Source organism: Sphaerodactylus townsendi, linkage group LG09, assembly GCF_021028975.2.
Source record: "Sphaerodactylus townsendi isolate TG3544 linkage group LG09, MPM_Stown_v2.3, whole genome shotgun sequence".
In the NCBI taxonomy this organism is placed as follows: Eukaryota; Metazoa; Chordata; class Lepidosauria; order Squamata; family Sphaerodactylidae; genus Sphaerodactylus; species Sphaerodactylus townsendi.
In genome coordinates, this window is record NC_059433.1 from 86,755,787 (window position 1) to 86,782,421 (window position 26,635).

A 26,635-nucleotide genomic window follows, 5' to 3' on the forward strand; every position below is an offset into this window, starting at 1 on the left:
TCTCTCCTGTCCGATCCAAAGAATATGATTCCATTGTCCATGAGTCCTTTGTGCATAACATTTGGGGAATGGGGAATTTTCTTGCATTCAGGGTCATCTTCCTTTTGGGTACATATGCTATGCTCTTCACAAAGGCAAACTAAACTCAAACCATGAAACTTTCTGGGGTGCTGTGTGGTTTCCGGGCTGATCCTCTGAAGATGTCAGCCACAGATGCAGGCAAAACATCAGAAGAGAATGCTGCTATAACATGGCCATACAGCCCGGAAACCACACAGCACCCCAGTGATTCTGGCTGTGAAAGCCTTCGACAATATAAAACTTTTGCCTACAAACCTCTTCCTAGGAAGGAAGTTTCAGTTACCCCCTGAGCATTACCAAAACCTCTTATTAAACATTTGCCCTGCAAAGCTGTGACTTCACAGATAACCTGTGGGTGAAAGTGTCCTTTCACCAAAACTCCTTGCTTTCACCCAGTCGTTGATGGGTGCATTCAACCTAGTTTGCACCACAACTCCAAAACAAATCAGACCCTTTCCTGTGCAGCACATATCTGAAGAGACATAAGATGTGAGTACTCCAAGCAAGGTGTAAATATATGCAGACAGGCAATTGAAACAATCCTTCTTTTAGAAAAAACACACACTAAAATGTGATAACTTCACCACGGAGCGCCCACATCTTATTTTACTTAAGGTATGTTCAGTGGTCGAGCGGCAGCCATGCAAAGCCTCTCGCTGACCGGCAGATGTGCAAATTAGATCATGGTCTTCCATCTGATGAAGCAAGATTTTCCCTGCAACCGTTTACGCTCCAGCGAAGTCATGTGTGATAGCAAGGCACATGCTGCTATTTTTGTTGTTTAAACTCTTCTACAGTTTGCCAACATAAATTGTACATTCAGCAGCATGAATAAGTGATATATTATTGCCCAGTCAGAATACTTATCCTGCAGTTTAAGGCAATTAGTCAAGTGCTGTCAGAGACTGATTCACTTGAGCAAGTCCCAAGTTTCTCAGAAGATCAAAGATATCCAGTGTAGCATTCAGCCCTAACCAAATCCAGATTCACACTTTCGATTAGGTATTTATGTTGATTCCGTGACTACTTCTTTTCCAAATCCATAAAGAATAAGAGTGCTGTTGTTTTTTTACTAATATTTGTTTAATTAAGTTAATTAATTACAGCTCAACTAAAGTATTTTAACTGAAGACCTCACACAGCTTTCAAAGAAGTCTCTGTAAGTTAATCCTCTTTTTTAAAAAAAAAAACTGGCACTGAGGATGAAGTCAATAAATTGTCAATTAATAACATGCTTACTTTGATGGCTCTTCAAGTAATTTACTTTCATACCACTTCATAAATTTCCTAGCACAACTTCTGGAATTTTGAGTGTAGTACCTCTGCCATGGGAAAATTTGGTTTAAATCTGCTCTGCTGCCAATAAACCAATAAGACTAACTGGCTGATAATCCTCCCACACTGCACTGTTCAGGTATATGCAGTCAACCAGTGAAAGTTTAATTTGTTCCGCTAATGGCACAGAAAACTACTTGGAGTTATTCACTGTTAAGTCTAAACTTCAGCTTACTCCTGTCATGTGGTCAAAAACCTAAATCATTCAGTGCTTGGTAACATGAGCTGTTTTATCTTTCTGTTGATCCAAAGCATAACAAGTATAATGAGCACCACAGATAACCCATATTGAATTGCACTGTCAGTAAAAACAATTATGTACAAAATCCCTAAAAAGTATCTGCTTGGGCTGCTATAAAATAACACAAACTTTTTTACTGAGTAGCTTTTAACTGTTTCTTTAAATACAGACTTTGAGTTAAAATAGTATATAATAATACTGGGTATATTAGACTTAGTTATGTAAATCTAGACCGCAAAGGTAAGTTCAAATACATTTAAGTGACCATTTATTAATTTCTTATCAATTACCATAATTAAACTTTAGTTTTTGTTGTGTGGTCAACTAATGTTGGATCATTTTTTGTAATGTTGGTGCTTTAGAAGAAGTGGGGTTAGCAATCCAGCTCCCGCTCACATGCTGGAGGGTCTGTTATGCCTTGTGAAGAAAAGGAAAGGGAACAGGAGATCATGTGGTGGTTATACTCTGTAATCCCATGCTGTTGCCCATACCTCTGCCCCTTGTGACCAGCTATACAGGATTGGGATGGGGTCAGAACCAACAAATAGGAGTGGGGACTGCTCCTCTTTGGTGTGAACTAGACCTTGAACTAGAGGTAGCTGGAGGCAGGCTGGGTATCGGGTGCCCTCTGTCAGCAAAAACAATCCTCTTTCCCACAGCTTTTCATCTTTGCTAAATCCAGAGGGTATGTTCAGGAAAACAGGGCTGGAAAATAATTTTATCCAAGGTCCTGAGGCCAAATGATAATGGGGTTTAACCTTCCTCATGTCTGTCTGTCTATGTGCGCGTGCACGTGTGTGTAATGTTATAAGTGCACCCTATTTTGTTACAACTGGCTAGAGAACATAAGGCAAGGTTATGTGAGGACAGGTTCCCCGATGAAGGAAAGTGCTGTCAAGTTGCAGCTGACTTAGGACAACCCCGTAGAGCAGGGGTCTTCAAACTATGGTCCTCCAGATGTTCATGGACTACAATTCCCATCAGCCCCTGCCAGCATGGCCAAATGGTAGGGCTCATGGGAATTGTAATATCTGAACATCTGGAGGGCCATAGTTTGAAGACCCCTGCCGTAGAGTTTTCAAGCCAAGAGACCAACTCAGGTGGCTTGCTACTACCTGCCTCAGCATAGTGACTGTGGAGAAATTAGTCACATTACTTTAATTTCTCCAATCTGTAGCTCTGTCAGCTAAAAGTCATGCCCAGCTGAAAACTATGTTCTTTCTGAATGGGACCCTAATCATCTTCGTAAGTAATTACATCTGCTAGCAATCATGACTGTTGGCCAAGCTGACTCAGCAAATTACCATGAGAACGTTATTGGTCTGTTCATACCACCTGACGGGTAGTTTTTGTGTATAATTACCTTTCAATGCTCTCATTGGAATCTATCTATCCTTTTCTTTTTCTTTGTTTTCACTGCTGTTACTCTGTTTCAATATACTGACTGTTATCTGAAGTATTTTCAACTTGTTAATTGTTGCCAGTTAGTCTTATCTGTAATATTTATTGTTATTCTCTGCTTGCATTAGCTGTAAGGAAAGCTACGCTGCTGAATGTTTTAAACTGTTATAATTATATCTTGCACATGCATTTTCAGCTGAGTTGTTTATTGAGCAGGAGCAGCTCTCAATAAACTTTAAAATATATTTTTCTAAGTTTTTGTGTTTCTGCATTCATGCGTGCACTTTTACAAAATCCTAACCCACGTTTCTTTGTTAAGAGTAGGCAGTAAGCTTATCTCTTTCTCTACAGTGACCCTGGACTTTTTCAGCGCATCAGAGCAACCTAGATGTCCCAGCTAGAAGAAAACACAGTTGGAGTAAGGATCCACAGGGGACCTGACAGCTAACCCAGGAGCCCAGTCTAAGGTGAAGTTAAACGTCTCACAGAATCATAAAGTTGGAAGAGACCCTGAGGGCCATCAAGTCCAACCCCCTGCAATGCAGGAATAGACATTCAAAGCACTCCTGACAGATGGCCACCTCCAAAGACAGGGACTCCACTACACTCCAAGGAAGGAAATTCGAACAGCCCTGTCAGGATGTTCCTCCTAATGTTTAGATGGGATCTCTTTTCCTGCACCTTGGACCCATTACTCCTTGCCCTAGTCTCTGAAGTAGCAGAAAACAAGCTTGCTCCCTCTTCAACATGCCATCCCTTCAAATATTTAAACATGGCTATCATGTCACACCTCAACCTTCTCTTTGCCAAACGAAGCATACCCAGCTTCTTAAGTCTCTCCTCATAAGGTATGGATTCAAGACCTTTTACCATTTTGGTCACCCTCCTCTGGACCTGTTCCAGCTTGTCAATATCCTTCTTGAATTGTGGTGCCCAGAACTGAACACAGTATTCCAGGTGAGGTCTGACCAATGCAGAGTAGAGTGGTACAATAACTTCCCTCGATCTAGACACTATATTCCTATTGATGCATTCCAGAATTGCATTGGCTTTCTTGGCTGCTGCATCGCACTGCTGACTCATGTTCAGCTTGTGGTCTACTAATACTCCCAGATCCCTTTCACATGAAGTGTTGTCAAACCAGGTGTCACCCATCCTATATCTGTGCATTTCATTATTATTATTTTTTGACTAAGTGGAGTATCTTATATTTATCTCTGTTGAAGTTCATTTTGTTAGCTTTGGCCCATCTCTCTAACCTGTCCAGGTCCTTTTGAATCCTGACCCTCTCCTCTGGGGCACTAGCTACTCATCCTAATTTGGTGTCATCTGGAAATTTGATTAGGATGCCCTCTATTTCATCGTCCAAGTCATTGATAAAAATATTGAATAGCACTAGACCCAGGACAGAATCCTGTGGCATCCCACTAGTCACTTCTCTCCAGGATGAAGATGACCCATTGATGAGCACTCGTTAGGTTCAGTCAGTCAACCAATTGCAAATCCATCTAATATTAGCATTGTCCAGTCCACATATTACTAGCTTACTTACAAGAATGTCATGGGGCACCTTATCAAAGGCTTTACTAAAATCTAGGTATACTACATCAACAGCATTCCCTTCATCTGCCAAGCATGTCACTCAATCAAAAAAAGAAATGAGATTAATCTGGCATTATTTGGCTTTGAGAAAACCATGTTGACTTTCAGTGATCACACTATTCCTAAGTGCTTACACACTGTCTGTCTAATGATCAGCTCCAGAATCTTTCCTGGTATTGATGTCAGGCTGACTAGACGGTAACTGTTTGGGTTCTCTTTTTTCCCTTTTTTGAAGATGGGAATAACATCAGCCCTCCTCCAGTCCACTGGGACATCTCCTGTTCTCCAGGAGTTCTCAAAGATTATGGCAAGTAGTTCTGAGATTACTTCTGCCAGTTCTTTTAATACCCTGGGATGTAGCTCATCAGGGCCTGGAGATATGAATCCATTTAAGGTAGCCAGATATTCCTGTACCACCTCTTTATTTATTCTATGCTGAATTTCCCCTACTGTATCTTGCATTGCATTTTCCCCTGGATGAGCACTGTTTTCTTTTTGAGAAAAAACCGAGGCAAAGAAGGTATTAAGTAGTCCTGCCTTTTCTCCATGCTCTGTCAGCATTTTGCCATCTTCTCCATTCAGTGACTCTGTCCTATCTTTTTATTCCTTTTTCTATGAACATACCCAAAAAAGCCTTTTTTGTTGTTTTTAACCTCTCTGGCAAGCCTCAGCTCATTGTGAGCTTTAGCTTTTCTGACTTTCTCCCTATATGCCCTCGCTATTTGTTTGATTTGGTGATTTCCCCCCTTTTCCATTTCTTGTACGTGTCCTTTTTAAATCTTAGCTCAGTTGAAAGTTCTTTAGACATCCATCCTCATTTCCTTAGACACCTCCCATTTTTCCTCCTCATTGGAACTGTTTGAAATTGTATCTTCACGGTCTCAATTTTAAGAATGCATCCATCATGCACTCCCTTCCCTTTTAGTATTTTTAACCACGGGATCCCATCCAGTAGTTTCCTAAGCTTTCTGAAGTCTGCTTTTTAAAAATCTAGAATGCGTGTATGACTACGCTTAGCATCCCCTTTGCACTGTTAACAAACTCCAGGAGAATATGATCACTCCCACCTCAGGATCCTATCACTTCCACTCCACTAATCAGGTCATCATTATTGGTTAGAAGTAGACCTAAAATAGCTGTTCCCCTCATTGCTTCTTCCGCCTTCTGGACCATGAAACTGTCTGCAAGGCAAGTGAGAAATGTGTTGGACCTTGGCAGAGTTTGACTCCCAACAAATATCAGGATAATTGAAATCTCCTGTTACTATTTTTTTTCCTTTCTGAAAGTTTGGTCATCTGTTCCAGGAAGGCTTCATCCAACTCTTCAGCCTTGCTTGGAGGTCTGTAATAGACCCCCACAATGAGATCACTGCTATTTTCCCTCTTCCTTAATTTTTACCAAGATGCCCTCAACATGGTTTCCAGGATTTAAGTGATCCCTGGTCCCTCCACTTCTTTGATTCACATTCCTCTAATTGCCCACCTTCGGTGTTTGAGAGCTGCTATCCTCCTCAGAGAGATCCCCTGTGGGTTCCGACCTATTACTGTCTGCTCCGTTCTGTCCAGGAAATCTTCAATTTTCTTAATGTTCTGAAGTGCAGATTCTTGCGCCTCTAGCTTCTGGACCTTCTCTTCCAAAAGAGCAACCAGCTTACACTTGCTGCAGGTGTAAATAACCACAACGCTCAGCAAAAAACAACAACAACATTCCACAGCTATTGCAGGTGACTGCAGCAACTCCTTGACTATCCATATTTAGTAGTCTTCAACAGTGTTTCCTTCAAAAAGTCTTGCCTATTTAACCAAGGACTTGTTCACTGAGCTCCAGGGAATGAGAACTAGTGCAATGGTTCTCAGCCTTCCTAATGCCGTGACCCTTTAATACAGTTCCTCATGTTGTGGTGACCCACAACCCTAACATTTATCCATTTTACAGATGGAGAACACTGATGCAGAGAGTCTTAGGTGACCCCTGGGAAAAGGTCGTTCAACCCCCAAAGGGGTCACGACCCACAGGTTGAGAACCGCTGACCTAGTGTCTGGAGCCTCTACCCCACGTCCAGACTCTAACTCACCTTCTATTGTCTCCCCCAAAATTGCTACTTACTAACCAAAACGAAACCACATCTTCAGCAAGACCAGTGGTTCTTTTAGTTCATCTAACAGCAGATCTCCAGGGGCTCAGACAGAATTCCCAGCTACATAAGGTCCCCTTACTAGAGATACCAGGCTTTGAAACCAGGAATGTATGACTGCATTGAATAGCCCCTCCTAGAACAGGCAACAATACAAAGCAGATGTGGTTTTAAAAATGCTTATTACTTCTCCCAAAGACCTGTTTATGGGACACCATTCCTTCTGCCTCTCTACATCCAGTATACATCATTTTAAGCCCCACAGCAGCTTTTTAAAAAAGTTGAAGTCCAATAACACAATGTATACCTAGTATAGCACTGTAAGACTCACATAATCTTGTCCTGGCCTCTCGCCCAGTTAGAAAGTGGAAGGACTGAATAGGCCAAAATGGACTATGCCACTTCAGACTGAGAAAGAATTATATTTTTTTTCTAAAATTCCTCTGAATTAATTTTTCTCTGTTAATGGAAAAGGTAAGTGGAAGTATTAGATGAGCTTTTTATCTTTCAGGAGTTTTGACCTGGAGAACATTAAATATGCAACCCCACCTCATCCGCTCTCTGAAATCACATAGCCCGTTTTTCCACCTCAGAATTCTACCATCTCATTTCTTCTACATGCATGACCCCAGTCTCTAAAGTCAACCATTTCAAACTTTCACCTTGTGGGCTCTTTCACGTGCTGATTATTACAACAGAGTAAGGAAATGGGCCATCTTGGAAGATCATGAATTTCCAAATATATTTCACAATGCTGTGTCTTTTAACATGCAGGAGGAGTGAAAAGAATGGCCTCTGAAGCAGCCAACCACTATTTTGGAAACCATTTTGATTGTTTTTCCTTCCTCTGGTTTCCCACTTTGGTACCAACATCCACTTTGCTTGCAGGATGTTCATTTCCACGGCATCCTTAATTAAACAGGTCAGAAGATGATGAGACCCAGGGGGAGCCACTACCAGTCAAGTACTGACCTTGAAGGACCAGTGATTTGACTCAATGTAAGGCAGCTTTATGAATTTATGCGCTCAGCCATTTTTGTATCTCTTTAGGACAGAGAAGGGTTGGATCCAATCAGTTTTTCCACTAGTGAAAAAGGAGGAGTCCCCTTTGACCAATAAAATAATGGGAAATCATGGAAGCCCACGTGGACATGTAGGCCGCAAAGCCATACCAAGGAAGAGGACAAATTAAGCAAAAAGTTAGATGGCTACAACCCATAATATTTTTCATCACACCAAACATATTGTTTATAGAAAACATCAGATTTTCCATGAACTGTATCATTAGCTTACTTTAATACTGTGCCATAATACTTACAAAAAGGAAATATTTATTTTCTTACTGTATACAAACTCCATGCTGGTTGTATATGTGTTAAACTCAAGTGTAGTTGTGTTTAAATTAGTAAAGAAGTCACATGGCTTGAGACAGTCACACGTTTTAAAAATAAAGGTGAAGAAAAATTATATGATGTGGTCATCTGGATCTTGAAACTATAAACCAAGCAAGTTCCAAAATTCAGAATTTGACTATGTAATAATAAAGCTGGGTGAGTAATTAAACTGATCACATCTCCCCAAAGACCAAAATGTAGATAAAAGGTAGTAGCTGGCTGGAACATTTTCCAGCTGTTTAGAGCAAAAACTTTTAGAATGTATGCAAGCGTCTTATTTTCCCAGGATTTTCAAAGTCCGCATGCAGGCTGCTGCTCAGCTATTATAAATGAGTAATTCAAGTAGGGCACTACTACTTCTTTTACTAACTTGATAAAGTTGTTTCAGTACAAATGAATTAACATCTTGGGTTAAGTCATCCCTTTCACATGTTGCATTTGTGTTATTTTATAAATAACAGGAAAAACTAAAGAAAAATATGCATCACTCTACTCACGTGGATTTTCAACATAGAGTTCTAAAACTATTTCAGATAGTTTCATTTATTAAAAAGAGTTATAATCTATACTCTCCAGAGGCAGCCACTATAACATAAAACAATGAACCTACATAATTAAAACAATTCTACAAACTAAATAAACTCTAATAGAAGTATTAAAACCAATCATCAGTATTTTGAAAAGCACCTGTAAACACAGTATATAAAATTAGCATAAAGCAGACATAAATGTAAATGGAACAAAAGTGGGCAGAGGACAAGGCAAGGAGATAGAATTTAGTTAAAAATCTGGGTGAACATGGGTCAGGAATGTAAAGATGGTAATGTAGGTGCCAGTTTGAAGAAAGAGGGAATTCCATATGCAGGGCACTATCATGAAGACTTATCTCTGTACAGGGGGGCACCGTCTACAGATGAAAATCTAACCTGTTAAGTTGCATAGTCAGTACTAGGGGGAGGATCTTCAGGCATCCTGTTACTAAACCAGGGGTCGGGAACCTTTTCCCCTCAAAGAGCCATTTGGCTCACCCCCCCCCCACTCGCTCCCCCGCCCACTTAAGAACATAAGAACATAAGAACAAGCCAGCTGGATCAGACCAAAGTCCATCTAGTCCAGCTCTCTGCTACTCGCAGTGGCCCACCAGGTGCCTTTGGGAGCTCACATGTAGGATGTGAACTAATGGCCTCATGCGGCTGTTGCTCCCGGACAATTGGTCTGTTAATGCACTTGTAATCTCAGATCAAAGAGGGATCAAGATTGGTAGCCATAAATCGACTTCTCCTCCATAAATCTGTCCAAGCCCCTTTTAAAGCTATCCACAGTGGCCATCACCACCTCCCCTGTGGCAGCATATTCCAAACACCAATCACACGTTGCGTGAAGAAGTGTTTCCTTTTATTAGTCCTAATTCTTCCCCCCAGCATTTTCAATGAATGCCCCCTGGTTCTAGTATTGTGAGAAAGAGAGAAAACTTTCTCTCTGTCAACATTTTCTACCCCATGCATAATTTTATAGCCTTCAATCATATCCCCCCCGCAGTCAGCCTCCTCTCCAAACTAAAGAGTCCCAAACGCTGCAGCCTTTCCCTCATAGGGAAGGTGCTCCAGTCCCTCAATCATCCTTGTTGCCCTTCTCTGCACTTTTTTCTATCTCCTCAATATCCTTTTTGAGATGCGGCGACTAGAACTGGACACAGTAATCAAAGTGCGCTCTACCAATTGCTTTTATATATACATGACAATCTTTGCAGTTTTATTATCAATTCCTTTCCCACGATCCCCAGCATAGAGTTTTGCTCTTTTTTCACAGCTGCCATGCATTGAGTTGACATTCTCATGGAACTATCAACTAAGACGCATTTAAATCCCTTTCCTGGTCTGTGACTGATAGCACTGACCCCTGTAGCATGTATGTGAAGTTTTGGATTTTTCGCCCCTGTGTGCATCACTTTTACATTTTGCTACATTGAACTGTATTTAAGTATTTCTGAGCCCACTCACCTAATTTATCAAGGTCCGCTTGGAGCTCTTCGCAATCCTTTGTGGTTCTCACCCACCCTACATAATTTGGTATCATCTGCAAACTTGGCCACAACGCTACCCACCCCTACTTCCAGGTCATTTATGAATAGGTTAAAGAGCACTGGTCCCAAAACGGATCCTTGGGGGACACCACTCCCGACATCTCTCCATCGTGAGAACTTCCCATTTACACCCACTCTTTGTTTCCTGTTTCTCAACCAGTTTTTAATCCATAGGAGGACTTCCCCTCTTATTCCTTCATTGCTGAGTTTTCTCTAACAGTCTCTGGTGAGGAACTTTGTCAAAAGCTCCTTTGGAAATCCAAGTAGACAATGTCCACCGGTTCACCCCTGTCCACATGCCTGTTTACACCCCTCAAAGAACTCTTAGTAAGTTTGTAAGACAGACCTAATTGCCTCTGCAAAAGCTTCATGCTGACTCTTTCTCAGCAGGTCTTGCTTTTCTACATGTTTTATAATTTTATCTTTAATGATAGATTCTACTAATTTACCAGGAATGATGTCAAACTGACTGGCCTTGTAATTTCCCCGGTCCCCCTAGATCCTTTCTTAAAGATTACAGTGACATTGGCCATCTCTCCAGTCTTCAGGGATGGAGCCTGATTCCAGGGATAAGTTGTATATTAAAGGGAGAAGATCTCAGTACTTTAAGGCTTGAGCTCTTTAAGAACTCTTGCAGTGAATGCAATCTGGGGCTAGGGATTTGGTAACATTTAGTTTATCAATGGTTGCCAGAACTTCTTTCCTTGTCTACCACTATCTTCGCTAGTTCCCTCGGATTCACTCCCAAGAAGCTTGGTTCAGGGTGCAGGAATGTTCCTCACTCCCTCTTTGGGTGAAGACATTGCAGATGCAAAGAATTCATTCAGCTTCTCTCCGCAATCTCCCTGCCATCTTCTTTAGCACACCCTCTTTGTTCCCTTTGTCATCTAACTGGCCTTACCGCTTCCTTTGCTGGCTTCCTGCTTTTTTGATGTACTTGAAGAACTGTTTGTTGCTGGTCTTGATGTTCGTGAGCCACAAGCGCTCCTCATAATCCTTTTTTGCCTCCCCTTACAGCTAACCTTGTTTCTCTTTTGCCACCATTTGTGTTCCCTCTCATATTCTTTCATATCAGCCAAACTGGACTTCCATTTTCTAAAAGACATTTTCTCTTTTTCTGATAATTTCCTCAACCTCTCCTTGTTAACTCATGGTGGCTTTCTTTTGGACTGGGTGTTGCCTTTTCTAACCCAGGAACACATTCCAGCTGAGCTTTTATTACTGTGTTTTTAAATAACCTCCAAGCATCCTGGACAGTTTTGACTCTCTCGATTTTCCCTTTCAGCTTCCTGCGCACTATCCCCCTCATCTTTGAGAAATTTCCCTTTCTGAAGGCGAATGTAACTATTACTAGTAGTTGCCACTTGTTCGCATGCTGAGATACCTGAATCTCACAGGCCATTGTGGTCGCTGTTCCCTATCGGCTCTCAACAACACTGGACTTCCTGCACCAGGTCCCGTCCCATATAGAATTAGATCCAGGATCACTCCTCTCCTGGTTGGTTCCTAATAACCATCTGCTCTAAGCTACAGTCATTTAGCATATCCAGGAATGCTCTCTCTCTCCTTACTATGACCTGAACATGCATTTTTCCAGTTTATATGGGGATAGTTAAAATCACCCATTACCACTACATTTTTTTGCTTTTGTTGGCCTCTCTAATTTCTTTTTCCATCTCAGAATCCTCTTGTGCACTTTGGTCAGGGGGACGATAATATATTCCTATTATTAAACTGTCCTTCACACCTGGTATTGATATCCATAGTGATTCTGTAGGAGAACCAGCTCCCCTTGCATTGTCTATTTTATGTGATACTATGCTCTCTTTGATGTAAAGGGCAACTCCACCCCCAATGCGCCCTGTCCTATCCTTCCTATAGAGCCTGTAGCCTGGTATAACAGCATCCCACTGGTTCTCCTTTATTCCACCATGTCTCTGTAATGCCCACTATATCAAAGTCCTCCTTCAAAACTCTGTGTAATTCTAGTTCCCCCCCATTTTAGGTCGAAGGCTTCTTACTATTAGCATAGAGACACCTGTATACCCTGCTCCCTGTCCTTAACCTGGGATTTCTATGTGTTTTACCCTCAAGTCTGTTGTAGACACTATCCCTTGTCACATGCACATTGCTATGTTCTTAGCTGGTAGGGGGTTGATTTAGAAAAACCTCCCTCTCTGCATCCCCATAGATACTGTATTCCGAACCAAAGTCACCTCAACTCCTGTCGGCTTTCCCCCAGTGATCAGTTTAAAAGCTGTTCTGCCACCTTTTTAATGTTGAGCGCCAGCAGCCTGGTTCCTCTTTGGTTAAGATGAAGCCCAACCCAGCTTGTACACAGTGGGCCTCACCTTTGTCCCAAAAAGTCTCCCAGTTCCCACAAATCTGAAACCCTGTGCTTTACAATCTTCACCTCTCTCATCCACACATTGAGACCCTGTATCTCTGCTTGCCTTAGCTCTCCCAAGTGCTATGGAACTGGTAGGGCATTTCTGAGAATGCCACCTTTGAGGTCCTGGACTTCAAACCTGTTTCCTAGCAGCCTAAATTTCTCTAGCTCTCCAGAACCTCCCGGCTACATTCCTGAATGTCGCTGGTGCCAATGTGGGACCACAACTGCTGACTCCACCCCAGCACTGTCTAAAAGCCTATCTAGACCTGTTGTATGACATCCGCAGAACCTTCGCACCAGGCAGGCAAGTCACCATGCGGTCATCAATGCCTCTCACAAACCCAACTCTCTACATTTCTAATGATCGAACCACCCACTACAAGGAGCCCCCCCCCCACTCGAGGGTAATCCTCAGTGCGTAGAGGATAGCTGATCACCAGTTAAGGAAGGGATCCCATCTAAGTTGGCATCTTCCCCCACCTCAGACTGGCACCCTCCATCCCCAAGGCCTTCATTCTCCATGACATCTGAAGAGATGTCACCTTGGGAGTGGGACCCGGCTGTTAGGTCCCTGAAAGCCTCGTCTGTCACCCTCTCTGCCTCTTTCAGCTTCTCCAGGTCTGCCACCTTGGCTTCAAGAGAACGCACACGTTCCTTGAGTGCCAGGAGCTCATTGCAGCGAGGGCACACCCATGACTTCTGTCCTAGTGGCAGATAGTCATACATGTGACACTCAGTGCAAAACACTGGAAAGCCCCCATCCCCCTGCCCCATCCCACTTGTTCGCTCCCCCCCGCCAGCTCACCCCCCGCGCCTGCAGGGCAGGTGAGGATGGGGCCAGCGGCCCTGCAACCAGCGGGGTGGGCGGGAGGCAAAGCCCGCGGCGCAGCCTAGCCAGCCATGGGCGACGGATGCGCCCGTCCTGCTGCATGCAGAGCGGGCGAAGATGTGGCCGGCGGCTTGGCCTGGCCGGCCGCTGGGAGACCACTCGCCCCGCAACCAAAGGGGCGGGCGGGAGGCAAAGCCCGCGGCGCAGCCTAGCCTGCCATGGGCGACGGATGCGCCCGCCCTGCTGCCTGCAGAGCGGGCAAAGATGTGGCTGGCGGCTCAGCCTGGCCGGCCACCGGGAGAGCGCCCGCCCCGCAACCAGTGGGGCGGGCAGGAGGCAAAGCCCACGGCATGGCCTAGCCGGCCACAGGTGATGGATGCACCCGCCCTGCTGCCTGCAGGGCGGGCGAGGATGGGGCCAGTGGCTCGGCTCATGCAGCCGCAGAACAGCGGTGGAAGAGCCGCATGTGGCTCGCGAGCTGCAGGTTCCCGACCCCTGTACTAAACCATTTAGCATCTTAAAAGGTGAGAGCCAGCACTTTGAATTATGCCTGATAATAGATAGATAGGAAGTACAGATTTTTCAGCACAGAGATGACACGAACTTGTATCCTGCCTTCAACAACAACGTGCCTGCCAAATTCTGCACAACCTGGAGTTTTTGGATAATCTTCAAAGGCAGCCCAACATAACACACACTGCAGTAATCTATCAGAATTGCTCAATGTACAACACGTTACATTGTGTGTGCTAAATGCTATCAAGTCACTTCTGACTTATGGCAACCCTATGAAATAATGACCTCCAAACATCCTATTGTTAACTGTCTTAGATCTTGCAAACTGAAGGCCATGACTTCCTTTATTGAGTCAATCCAACTCATGTTGGAACTTCCTCTTTTCCTGTTGCCTTCAACTTTTCCTAGGGTTATTGTCTTTTCCAGTGAGTCTCATCATTTCATAATGTGACCAAACTACAATAATAATCTTAGCTTTCATGGAGAGTTTAGGCTGGATTTGATCTACAGCTCATTTGTCTTTTTGGCAGTCAAACTATCAGAGCATTATCTAGTATGGGAACCATAAAATACCGATATATTCATTGCCTACTTTATTTCTGGCCTAAACCAAAATGCTAAATATTAGATCTACAAGCAGCTGTTTAAAAATATACTTCCAATAGGCTAACTTAACAAGTTTTGTAAAGATAACTAGCAAGAAATTTCTTCTTATTTGTTTTCAAATACATTGACTTCTCCTTGTCTAGCTACCAGCAAATGTTTGGGGTTAGGAGGGTATAAAATTTTCATACTCTCAGCAGTTAGCCTTGAGCACTTCCTTTCTTTCTCAATGGAAATAATCAGCTATCTATTACAGAACACACTCACAGCTGGAAACTAAATTATAGCACATGCAATGCATGCACAGCTGCTTGGATACCAGAAGATGTACAAGTATGTACCAAACCAGCAGCGGTTCCCTAATTTAGTAGCAAATATTAACAAGCAGAAACAGTCTAGGGAATTTCTCAGCAGTCTCACCCCCAAATCCTTCCTCAAATGTGTCTCTCTCACACATATTCTTTACTTTACAAATCTGCTTTTAAAAAGAAGTTCAAAACTAGAAGAATTAAAAGGCTGCACAACCGCACCCCAGTTAGCTGTGGAAACTCCTGCTGTTGGTTTAAGGTTGGAGACAGCTGAAGAAGATCTGTGCAACCACTGGCTGGGGATCTGAGAGGGGGAGATACAAGGATGGAGGGCTAGTTACCCAGGGGGCTGGGCAGGTCACTGCAAGTATAGCCTCTTTATTGTGGGAAAGGATATGGAAAGGTGGTATTGAGTCCAACACCATCTCTCCATACCTAACTGCAACATAGGGTGGATCTTTAAACATGGGGAGGACTTGGAATAGGGAAAACCGGGACATCACATTAGGCAGGTGCTCAAGATGAGGTGACGGGATCACCTTGTTTGGAAAGTAAAGAAGAAAAGAATGGTCACACATAGGGTCCTTAAGTCACTGATTCTGAGAGCAGAGGTAATTGCCTCCAGAAGACCACTATATGCGACCAAAGTTTTACAGGGCATGAAGCCATAGATTCCAAGGGAGCATGGGTGAGCAGCGCTGAAGCCAACATGAGGCTCCACTGAGGAAGTGAGCATCTAACAGGAGGAAACATGGAGTTAAGACCTTCCAGAATGGGGGATGAAAACCATGAATGGGAACCCATCCCATCATGCAAAGAAGAGATTGGTGCCAAGTGAACCTTAACAGAAGAGTTAACCAAATCAGAGCTCTTCAAAGAAAAAAAAATCCAGTCAATGGGACAAGAGTATGCCTCCAGCTATTTAAATTCCACCCAAGTGGCAAACATAGCTGATTGCTGAATAAGATTTGCAGGTAGAGGGCTTCCTCGATGCAACCCATATTGCCAGACGATCATCTGGTCAGATGGACAGGGTGTGATAAGCCATGCCATGAGGGGAAGAGAGGAAACATCATGATGGCAAATCTGCTTGATGCTCAGGAGCTCAGGTTTTTGGAGGAAGACGCAACTGCCTCCCCTGGACAAAGTCTACAAAGCAGAGTCTCTTGACTAGAGAGGGAAATCAGTATGACAAAGGCCTTGTTCAGCATGGCCTCGGCAACTGCCTGGGAGCAATAGCAACAGAGGTGGAAAGAGATACAGCAGTGGCCCTGGCCAACTAATCTCTCCCCCACCCCTTCCCAGTGCAGTACAGGGGGCAGTGGCAATCATCACTGAAGTGAACAAACCTACCATCCAGGCAATCAGAATGATGGTGGCCATGAGTCAAACACCAGCCATGCCACTGCCCACTCATGCTGGGCCTTGCCGGACCATCTCCGCCCATCTACCCAATTGTTGGACAATCTGGCAACAAGTAGCGCTGACAGCAGAAATTGTGCAAGATGGCCCATTCCAATCTCACACAAATCCTTGCACAAAGACAGGGTGCCCACAGCAATCACCATGTCTCTCTCCTGAATCAGATTTGCAAGTGACATCAGAGCATGTCAGGTAGCACTAAGCTCAAGCAGGTTAATGTGCAAGGATGTTTCATATAAAGACTAAATCCGGTACTTGCTCTGGTTATACCAAGATGGCCCAGGACTAAGCCAGTTGCCAGATTGTGGGCATACTGGGGGAACAAACCATACTGACATGGGTTCTCAGAACTGTGTCTCTTTGCCAGAATAGTACCGGAGACAGGACGAAGTGCCTCTGAATGTAAAAGGCTGGCTTATTACCTAGGGGCTCGGCTGTCAGCCCAAACTTACCAATCCATTTAGCGCATCATTAACTGCCTGTGTTAAAGAGATTCCTCCTAACAGAAGATTCTTGACTAACGTTATTTAGTACGTTTTTATCCTGTGTTCAAGACCCCCAGTGGAGGAGGTAGTAGTTGGGGTGACTTTCTTCCCGAAGCTGGCAGAGGGAGAGCATTGGAAGCACCCTGACAGGATGGGAAGGAAGAGGGTGGACACAACACCACCCCCTTCACTTCTGAGACCTTGGGGAAATGGAGGCCAAAGACCCTTCTAGCTCGAAGAGAAGAGGAGGCTCCAGCTGTCACACCAAGCTCCTCCCTTTTCACAAAAGTGCTCAGGGCAGTATATATCATTCTCCCTTCTTCCATTTTGCCTTCACAAACACCCCGTGAGATACATTAGGCTTAATGCCTGGAAAACCTGCAACTATCACGCTGTGAAAGCCTTCGACAATACACTTAAAGGCAACGGTTGGCCCAAGGTCACCCAAAAGCCTCCATGATTCAGTGGAAATCTGGACCTGGCTCTCCCACACCAAGTCATCTTTGATTCCCTGCATTCTCTCAGGGCGACATGTGCAAAGCAAGTAAATGTTAAAGGTTATCTTTCAAGGGATGTTCTATGGGGGGGGGGGGGTTTGCTGGGGGAGGGGAGAACCTGAATGTTTGGAGTCATTTTTAAAACATGGGTACAATTATATTTCTTTGTTCTTTTTACTGTGCTTTTCAAGAATGTAAGTTTTAAAATATTTATGCAAGCCCCTCCACGACTTTCGTACAGGGTGGAATGTAAATGTAAAACAAGCAAACAATGCTGTATCTGTCCTTATGTTCAATACAGTAACTTGGGGACGGTAATATATGGTTCTATTTATTTGTCAAGGCAATACACTTGAAAACCGTGGCTGCAATAGGGTGCCATTTGGGTGCAATTAAGTCCCAGAGGCTTAAACAATATTTACACAGGTATAACTGAGCAGGGAATTACAGCTTAAGTGTTCTACAAACACATACATCACGAGTTTGTCAAACGCAGCCATATTTGTTATGAATGTTTTGGCATTTGCTTTCATGTTTTCCTTCTTGCTAATGGTCAGCTTCCATCACCATGCGCAGCACTTAAATCACAGGGATTAAATGCAGTTAGAGACATTGAAGCCAGTTTAAACATTAACAGAAAGTAAACAGCTACAGTCTCTTCTACTCATCTTTGGCGTGAAAGCAGATGGAAGTTAAAAGTTCTCAGGATCTTTTTTTTTAACTGAGTAGGAGCTGCTCTAGTATTCCAGCCGATACACGCTTAATTAAAAGCAGGTTTTCATATTCAAATCTGTACCTCAAGAAATACAGACTGCATAATGGTTGTCAGGCATAGAAATGATATCTGCAACACTGATATATACTTGCCTTGTTTCTGGAAGTGTTTTGTGACAGTTGTTTGATCAACTATGTTAAACCATAAAACTCAGAAGGTTTGAAGTTTGATCTCTCATGCATCCATTATTTTCTGGTGGCCCTGGCATCTTTCTTGCAGTTGTATGTTGGATTGCTTACTAACATTTGTTCTGATATTTAACAAAAGCTCTCCCTTAATTAAAGGGAAATTCAACAAACCAATGTACGTGGGCTTATAGGCATACTGCTCTGAACACTCCTGATGTCGAAAACTAAGAGGGCCAGGTCTGGTTAATTCTTGGATGGAAAACCACTGTCTAGCTCGAAAAGATGCTTCTGCTCTCTAATAGATTCATGCCAATGCAGCACTGGCAGAAGGTGCACATCTGTTCTGCAAGGCTTCTAAAAGAGGGCACTGTCATAATTCTCAGTGAATAGGAGGCACATTTAGTTGTCCTTCATGTTTAATTCCAACAGTGCAGCTTGTTAGCTGAATATATACTTTTTCTTCTGCATCTTATAGTTCTCCTGCCTTAAGGAAGGATGAAGGGTAAGGGATGCTTGATTATGAAACAGGTTTACCTGCATCTCTGTTTGACACCTAAAGGAATTTAATGTTTTTGATTCTTGCTCCCACACTCCCGGTGCCAGAACAACGATGATCAAAGTGTTTTCCGGACCAAATGATCAATAGGAGAAGGTGAAACAAATTGTTAGCTATTATCAACTTTCCACAGAAAATAGGCAGGAAGAGACAGGATATAGAATGAAGTCTAGAATTCCTGAAGCTCCCTGAACACTTTGGGTATCTGTAGCAGAGAAGCAGAGCTTCTTCAGTAATGGAAAATTCATCCTGAGGTTAAGGAATTTGAAATCCACTGGTAAATAATTCTCCCTTTATTAACTAATGTAAGCTGTCCTGGAAAGATTATAATTATCTTGGAAAGATTATGAAGTCTTGCTTAAAAACCCTTTTAGAGCAAAGTGGAGAACATGACTATAGTTTTGATCTGCAAGTCGTTCCATTTCCCAACTGTTGTTATAGTTAAGAATGATTTCTATACATTCAAATGGCTTTGCCACCAGTTGAATCATTGCTTCTTATCTTTTCAAGGGGAGGGTGAAATCGTCCCTTGAAACAGTACATCTTCTCCCATTTTAATACTTAACTTTCCCTAAAGTTATTCACTGTGTATTGTGACTGAAACAGACATCTAATATAGCCATTGCATTATCTAACGAACTAATTCTCCGGCTAGAGGAATTCAATTTTTCAAAAGCCCTCTACCTTTGCTTCAATTAGACACAATTTTCTCATGCAAAATTTAGACTTTGTGCACCCTTCAGAAACAAATTCTTCAATGAGCAATGACATATTTCATTGTCCATTTCCACAGAAATTCCATAAAGATACATACATTCAACTAGTTAGGCTAGTTAGAATGTAGATGTAGGCCAGTTAGAAGTATGCTTGGTAGATGTAGGCTAGTTAGAAGTACGCTTGGTAGGCAATATCCAGAAAATTTGTAAAAATAACAAGAATCTTCCGTTTGTAAGCAAATTTTTGTATGCTGTCATACCAGAGGAAGCATTCCTTGCATGTACTTGTACAAATGCTTGTATATACCCACTGACTTTGTTTTCAGTATGTTTGTGAATGATAACTTTCTAACTATAACAAGACTGTTCTGCTTACATATGCACACTAGTTAGAACTGGATCTATGGCTGCAATCCTACAGACCTTGTGCCCGAGAGTCAATTCCATTGAATAATGTGGACTTACTTCTGTCAAGACAGGCTTACGCTTCCTCCATATTTCTCTTAATACTAGCTACCTACCCAGTCAACTGTGCTCCTCTGGCACAGACACAGCTAAATGAACCTTCTACTTGTGGCAAATATTACTGAACCACCATCACCGCCAAGTATTCTAGCTCTATTCCAGTGGTTTTCAACCTGTGGGTCATGACTCCTTTGGGGGTCGAACAACCCTATCACAGGGGTCGCCTAAGATTTTCTGCATCAGTGTTCTCCATCTGTAAAATGGATAGATGTTAGGGTTGGGGGTCACCACAACATGAGGAACTGTATTAAAGGATCACAGCATTAGGAAGGTTGAGAACCACTGCTCTATTCTAATCTGATAATTTTGGTCACCTTTTCTGATGTGATTTGGTTAACATTTTGATTGTGCAACTTTTCCCTCCCCCCATCCAATTTTTTAGAGGCAAATTACTGTGCACTTAAAAAACAAAGGTAAGTTTTTCCACTGCCATTTAAGCACATATCCTAAAGTGCTCCATGGGAAGGGCTTCAGAGTAAATGGTGATTCCCCTCCACCCCCATGTTTTTCAGGATATAGCCATGCAGCTAAGCAGGGGGGAAAGGTGTAGATATATCCCTGGGAACAAAGAGGTACATGACAGAGAACCATCATTCTTGGGAATAAATTCGTTCTCCCATAAAACTACTTCTATTTCCTGGTCAAATTCAGATTGCCTGATACACCAGCAGTTGTGCATATAGAAGAAGTTTAGCTTATAACACACCCTTCTATGGGATAGAATCACAATGAAAGAGTAGGGTAAGATGAAACACAGAAAAGGAATTGCTTCCCACTTGGCTTTTGGTAGCTAGATCACAAAATTTCATAACTCTAAAACTGTCAGAGAATTTTATAAGCCTGCAGATGCAGAAGCGATTTGGGGCTGAACGGTGTTCTCTGAAGTATCAAAAACCTCTTTACAGAGTACAAAAGAAATCACTTACACTTGTAGAAACAACTTAAGGGAGATTAGACTCCTTTACATTAGCTAAATCTTTTGAATAGCTATAATTTAAATCTCGTGTCAGTTATTGTTTCTAAATCAGCCAGATTTTATTTTTTTGAAGTACTATATTTGTGCATACCCCATATGTTCCTCCTATTTAATCCTTATAAATTTAAAATGCTGAATTTGCTATATCACAATTTCCATAGGAACAGAACATTACATCATAAATACCGAACTATGACTTCACCACAGGATCTGGCAGGAGGAGAACCTGCATAGCATCAAAAAAAAAAAAATCTTCTCCCCATAAAAGTATCTAATAGCAACTCTCAAACACAGACCCCAATTCAGAAATGTACCATGGTAAAAGGCCGTTTTAAGCATAAAACTATCCAAGAACTTCTCTTTGAAAAGTGTTCCCTTAAATAAAAAAAGGACATTATTAATTTAATGATTTGGAGTCTGAGATTATAAATCTTTATATATCCTGAACACAAAGTATCTCAGATAGGGAATCCCTTACATTACTACTTTTAACAGTTGAGATCATCAGATGGAACTCGTTTCCAAAATCTATTCTCATAGAGTTTTGTTCTGTGTTGGTTCAGGTAAGGGCCTTTAAAAAAATGTAGTAGCAAAACTATAGAATCCCCTCCTCAGAAAGGCCTACCAAAAGCCTTAATTATTGAATTTTAGGAAGTAGAGTTAGAATTTTAGGAAGTAAAGTTGTTCTGTCAGGCTTGAATAGATGGTTCACTCCCGTTTTTATTATTTTAGCAGTCTGTCTCCATAATTGTTTTTCTGACTGCGGTATATCCCATTATAGGTTTTGTTAAAACAGGCCTGATTTAAGGCAAGTTTTCATGCTCACATTTTCTTTTGCTATTTTGACATTTGTAGATATTTTCAGTATAACTGTTTATATGGCTCCTTAAATACTAATATAGCAGAAAAGTCATTTAGAAATGTCATAAACAAATAAAACTAAACTTACATCATAGACAAAGAATCAGAATGCCTCTTGATGTGATCGTGAAGCAACAAGAGCAACCATTTTAATTTTCAATAATTTCTTTACTGATTTGGGCTGAAGCACCTCTTGAACTCTCTCCCAGTGAGTTTAGTGGGACTTAAAAGTGCCAGACTTTCATTGGCTATTTCATCTTTTCCCCCAAACAACCAAATTAAATATATTACTAAATGGAAACACACAACTCCAGCACATAGCATAATAACTTGGTTTCTCTGCTACCAAATGTTGAAAGATAAAGTCATGCGTTTTCCCCCAGATATGAAAAAGATAAAAATGTTCTGTGCCATGGAAGAAATTGCTTGGAAGATTGAGGCCTTGGAAACTATTATAATCTTTTCAAAAAAATTATTCATATTAAGATTAAAGACCACTTTGTTCCTCTATTCCCACAACCGGCTGGTATGGTAAAGAGATCAATCCCCTACTTTTATATGTAACATCTTTAACATTTGCTCTTTTTTTCTATGCCTGTGATTAAATGTAACATTTTGAAATCCCAAAGTTCTGAGAAAAGCATAAATCCTCGTCTCACAGCTGCTGTTTGACTCTAGAAACACATGCATTTTCTTTTCAAGCCTCAGCCATCAAAAAAATCCCAACGGGCTTGAGCTGGAGAACACCTGTATCTCTTCATTTAGCTCCAATAACAGAGTATAAACTTCAAAATTACAAAAATAGATGCTAAGTTCAGCTGTAGTTACATTTTGCTGCTAATTCCCGTGAACAAAAATGCTAAGAGCATGAAATCATTCAAGCAAACTCTGTCATCAGTAGGATAAGACTTTTTTTTTTTTGCACTAGAGACCCAGTGGAAACATGATAGAAAACTGGCAACAATTACAGATAAAATACAAAGTTTAGTCCTCAGGGAGAGAAGAGGGAGAGAAGAGGAAATGTAATAAGATAGATGGGTATAATTTTTACACTTTGATGCCCAAATCATAAACGTGACTTAGTTTTAATTACCACGATATTCCTGCTCATTGGTTGTGAACGTGTGTTTGTGGATACACACACATATATATCCACTCACACATACATATTAAAAGACTTCATGACACAGCAGTGAACATGCTCAATACGTGTGTCTGTGTGTGTTTCATTTCTAAACCAAGAAACACAATTAAAATGAGAATCCGTTGCTTACTGTTAACAGGGATGTTAGCCCAGGCTTGAACTACGAATTGGAAAAAATGGCAACTTCATTTTACCCTCTTAACTCCCCCCCCCACACAAAGCAACAGCAGCAGCAAACCTGCCTTTTTTTTCTTTTTTACTTTGCCCATCCTTTCCTTTCCAATTAACCCCACTGAACAAAATTAACCTTTACAAAGTATGGAAGTATCAAGTAACATTGTTGTTTCTGCACACACTTGCTTTTCATACTTGCTGGCATGAGAAAAAAACCTCAGGGCAGGACTTGGTTTTCATATTTGCTGGCATGATGGGAAAAAAACTCACACGATACACCAGCATGCTTTTTAGAGAGGGCATGAAGAAGATGCAGTTATTTAAGAAAGGAATACAATTTGTCATTCCACAACTGAGCAGATCCACCTTTTCCATCAGGCCACTGAACAAATTTACAGCCACGCTACCCTCACAACTTGTTCAGTTCAAAACTTTCTTCCTCGCTCTGTTTAAGCCTGTAAAATCAGACTGACACATTACTAACCAAACACAATATCAACATTAGTGAACAACCAAGTAGAATATTACTTCAGCAGAATATATTTCTTATAAGCTGTGGAAAATTTTCCATTTACAGTCTTGAGGGACATCAAAAAAATCTTCATAGATTAAACCAGAACGCGTGACATAATTCTTTAAGACTGAGCAATGCTTTATACTCCCCCTCCCCGTGGATGATGTCTCTATAGAAGAATATATCAACGCTGCAACATATGAAAGCTGGGGCATATTTCTATTTCGGGTTCATGGAGGGCATAGTACAATAAAATAAGGTTGCAATCTGTCTACCGCTTGCATCTACTGAACCTTGCAGACATCTGTTTGCCTGTTTGAACAACTATTACAAGCATCCATGACTAGAGGACCACTCCCTGCCCTAGAGTTATGCTATAGTTCAACCATGTGCACTGAATTTTACCACTACACCATAATTTATTTAGTAGACAATGAGTTACAAACAACCCAGCGGGGGGAAAAAATCCAAGCAAAAGACATGAATTCTGTCCACATGTATGAGAGGACTCAGGCTGGATGTTAAAGAGCCTCAAAGAGCTCCAGCAACTGTGTCAGATATGGCAACTGACCTCAGAAGGAAGAATGGGCAGAAACAGCCCACCTGCCCCACTTGCACAAGTTTTTCCATGAATAAGAGCTTATGAAACAAGAGGGAGAACAACTCCCGGTTCTCAGAAGCAGGTTTTAGAAGGGAACGAGAGGCTGCAGCGGGAAGGGCAAAACCATGTTCTGTGAGTTAACTCTTCTAGGTAGATCTTTAATATTCAGCTGTGGGCAGGTTACAAGGCCATGCAGGCAAAACACAGTAAGGAGAGATGAGAGTTTCTGGGAGGCTTGATAGCCTCTGCAGAGGGTGCAAACAGACATAAAACGCATCCTTTTCCTCTGTAATATTACATATAATAATTGATACACTGGAAAAATAATATACAAAAATGTTTAGTTTTAAATGACCGGTAGATAACTATTCAGAATCCCACCACTGCCTAGTACCCTTGGCATCTCCCAAATGCTGAAGCGAGGGCCATATGTACAGCTAACATCAGTGTTGCTGGGAAAAGGGAGAGTGAGACTATGGTTGCCCTTCGTATGGTTGTACTTCATAGAATCTCAGCCATTGTTAGTGAATACATGGAATAAACAACATAAACATGTTCTCTACCAACTGAATGTGATATTAGGTCAAAAGACAAAAGGGCATAACTTTAAAAGAACTGCACTCACCTGAGTTATAGTTGTAGTCCTTATGCTGAGGGACTTGAATTGTGAAGGCCAACAAATCTGGAGCAAGCAGAGATTCTGGCTTTCGGCTTTCATTGAGCCATTTGCTGCTGTGTAAGTCTCTGGTATCAGATGGCCCTTGAATTAAAGGGATTAGCTTTTCCTTTCCACCACCACCTGAATGAATCATTAAAACATACTGTGAGATTCAGCGAATAACATGTGCAGTGGGCTCCACAAAACTGTTACTACATTTCATTGTATTAAAAGAAATAAGACAATAATAGCTATTATGGCTTAGAAGATCGAATACTTCCCAAGAAATATTACCCAGAAAAATTATTCAGATTCATTGTTCATAAAAGATTTCTTGATTACTATGCATAGACCAAAAGACAACACTAGGACTTCACTCTGCTTTGCCCACATGCAGGTCTTCAACACTATAATTTGGTACAATGTGAATAACCACGAGAACAATGCTCCAGACCGCAAGATTAATCACTCCTTTCTTGATTTTAAAGATATATCTTTCAATGGAACTTGTTTTGCACCAGTTGGCTTTGTCTGTGTGTTGCCTTCCTGCCATGCAGTGAAACCCTCAATCTGGTTACAATTAAGAGACCTGGCCTCACATATTCAGAGGGAAATCAAGAGCAAGAGCAAGAAAATATAGCTAAAGAGTAAGTTTAGCAGGTGGCTTATTTTAAAGTAGCCATGCGGTTGTTGTTTCTACTTAATCCAAAAAGAAGTTTCACCCACCAGTGGGTTTATACATTTTTGTCTATTTTTCGGTCACAAGGTCTCTGCAGATATCCACATCTACCTTCAACATATTTTAGCAATAACAAAAATCTAGCTCAAACAGGCTCATTCTATTTCTCAAAGATGTACTGTGCTCATACATAAAACTTTAAGTGTGATGAAATCACTTCAAAGTGTACCTGATGTAGTTAAAGAAACCCATTAAGTCTTTTAAATTAAAGTTTAGTCTTTATCATGATATTACATTCAGTTGTTACATCTACTTTCATAGTAATTTTGTATAATTATGAAGGTTTTCAGCTGTACCAGTTTCAAACTTTAAGCCTTGTAATAAACAAAATGCCTTAATAGGATTTCTTATTTTAACTGTTGATGATGCTATGCTACATCATCCTGACTCGTTTCTAAAAACATAACAAAACAAAAAAATAAGTACACCTCTTATTCATAGGAACAATGAGTAAATTCTTGTTTCAGTAACTCTCCTTGTAAAAAGCAAGGCCAATTCTCCTACACAGGCCATAAACTTTTACATGGTCCAGCTGCACATACCTGGGGCTTTGGCACAAAATTTTATTGATCCCATGGTCCCAGAGGCACATTTGACCAATGATGTGCTGCAGTACTTCAATTCAACATTCTGGATTGAGCCCTCAAGAGTTGGCAGGGGATTCTTAGATTTCACACCTAATAAAAGAAAACTGCAAATGTACTAGCCTGCTGAATTTAAATATTTTTTTATTTTCTTTCACTGAAGCATTTAAATTTAATTACACTTTAATTATCTGCTTTAGAAAGTCTTATGATATATTTGTTGTGATACTGATCTTTTATACACTGGATGGAATGAATCCCTTTATAGGAATACTTTAATATACACAGATAGGCATACAGTATCTATGCAAATTTGTTTTCAACAAATGAAGATAAATATAAAAACACCAAAAGAATCATT

At 41.5% G+C, this 26,635-nt stretch overlaps 1 protein-coding gene across 6 annotated transcripts in view; it reads right to left on the minus strand.

Annotated features, from left to right (window-relative positions):
- VPS13B (vacuolar protein sorting 13 homolog B) overlaps nt 1-26,635 on the minus strand; it is a 382,095-nt gene that overhangs the window by 263,604 nt on the left and 91,856 nt on the right. For all 6 annotated transcript variants that reach the window (XM_048507301.1, XM_048507297.1, XM_048507302.1 and 3 more), the window contains exons 18-19: nt 26,233-26,367; nt 24,919-25,092 (exon numbers count right to left, since the gene is read on the minus strand). In XM_048507301.1, coding sequence (XP_048363258.1) covers nt 24,919-25,092; nt 26,233-26,367 — 309 coding nt within the window. The remainder of the gene's footprint in view (nt 1-24,918; nt 25,093-26,232; nt 26,368-26,635) is intronic.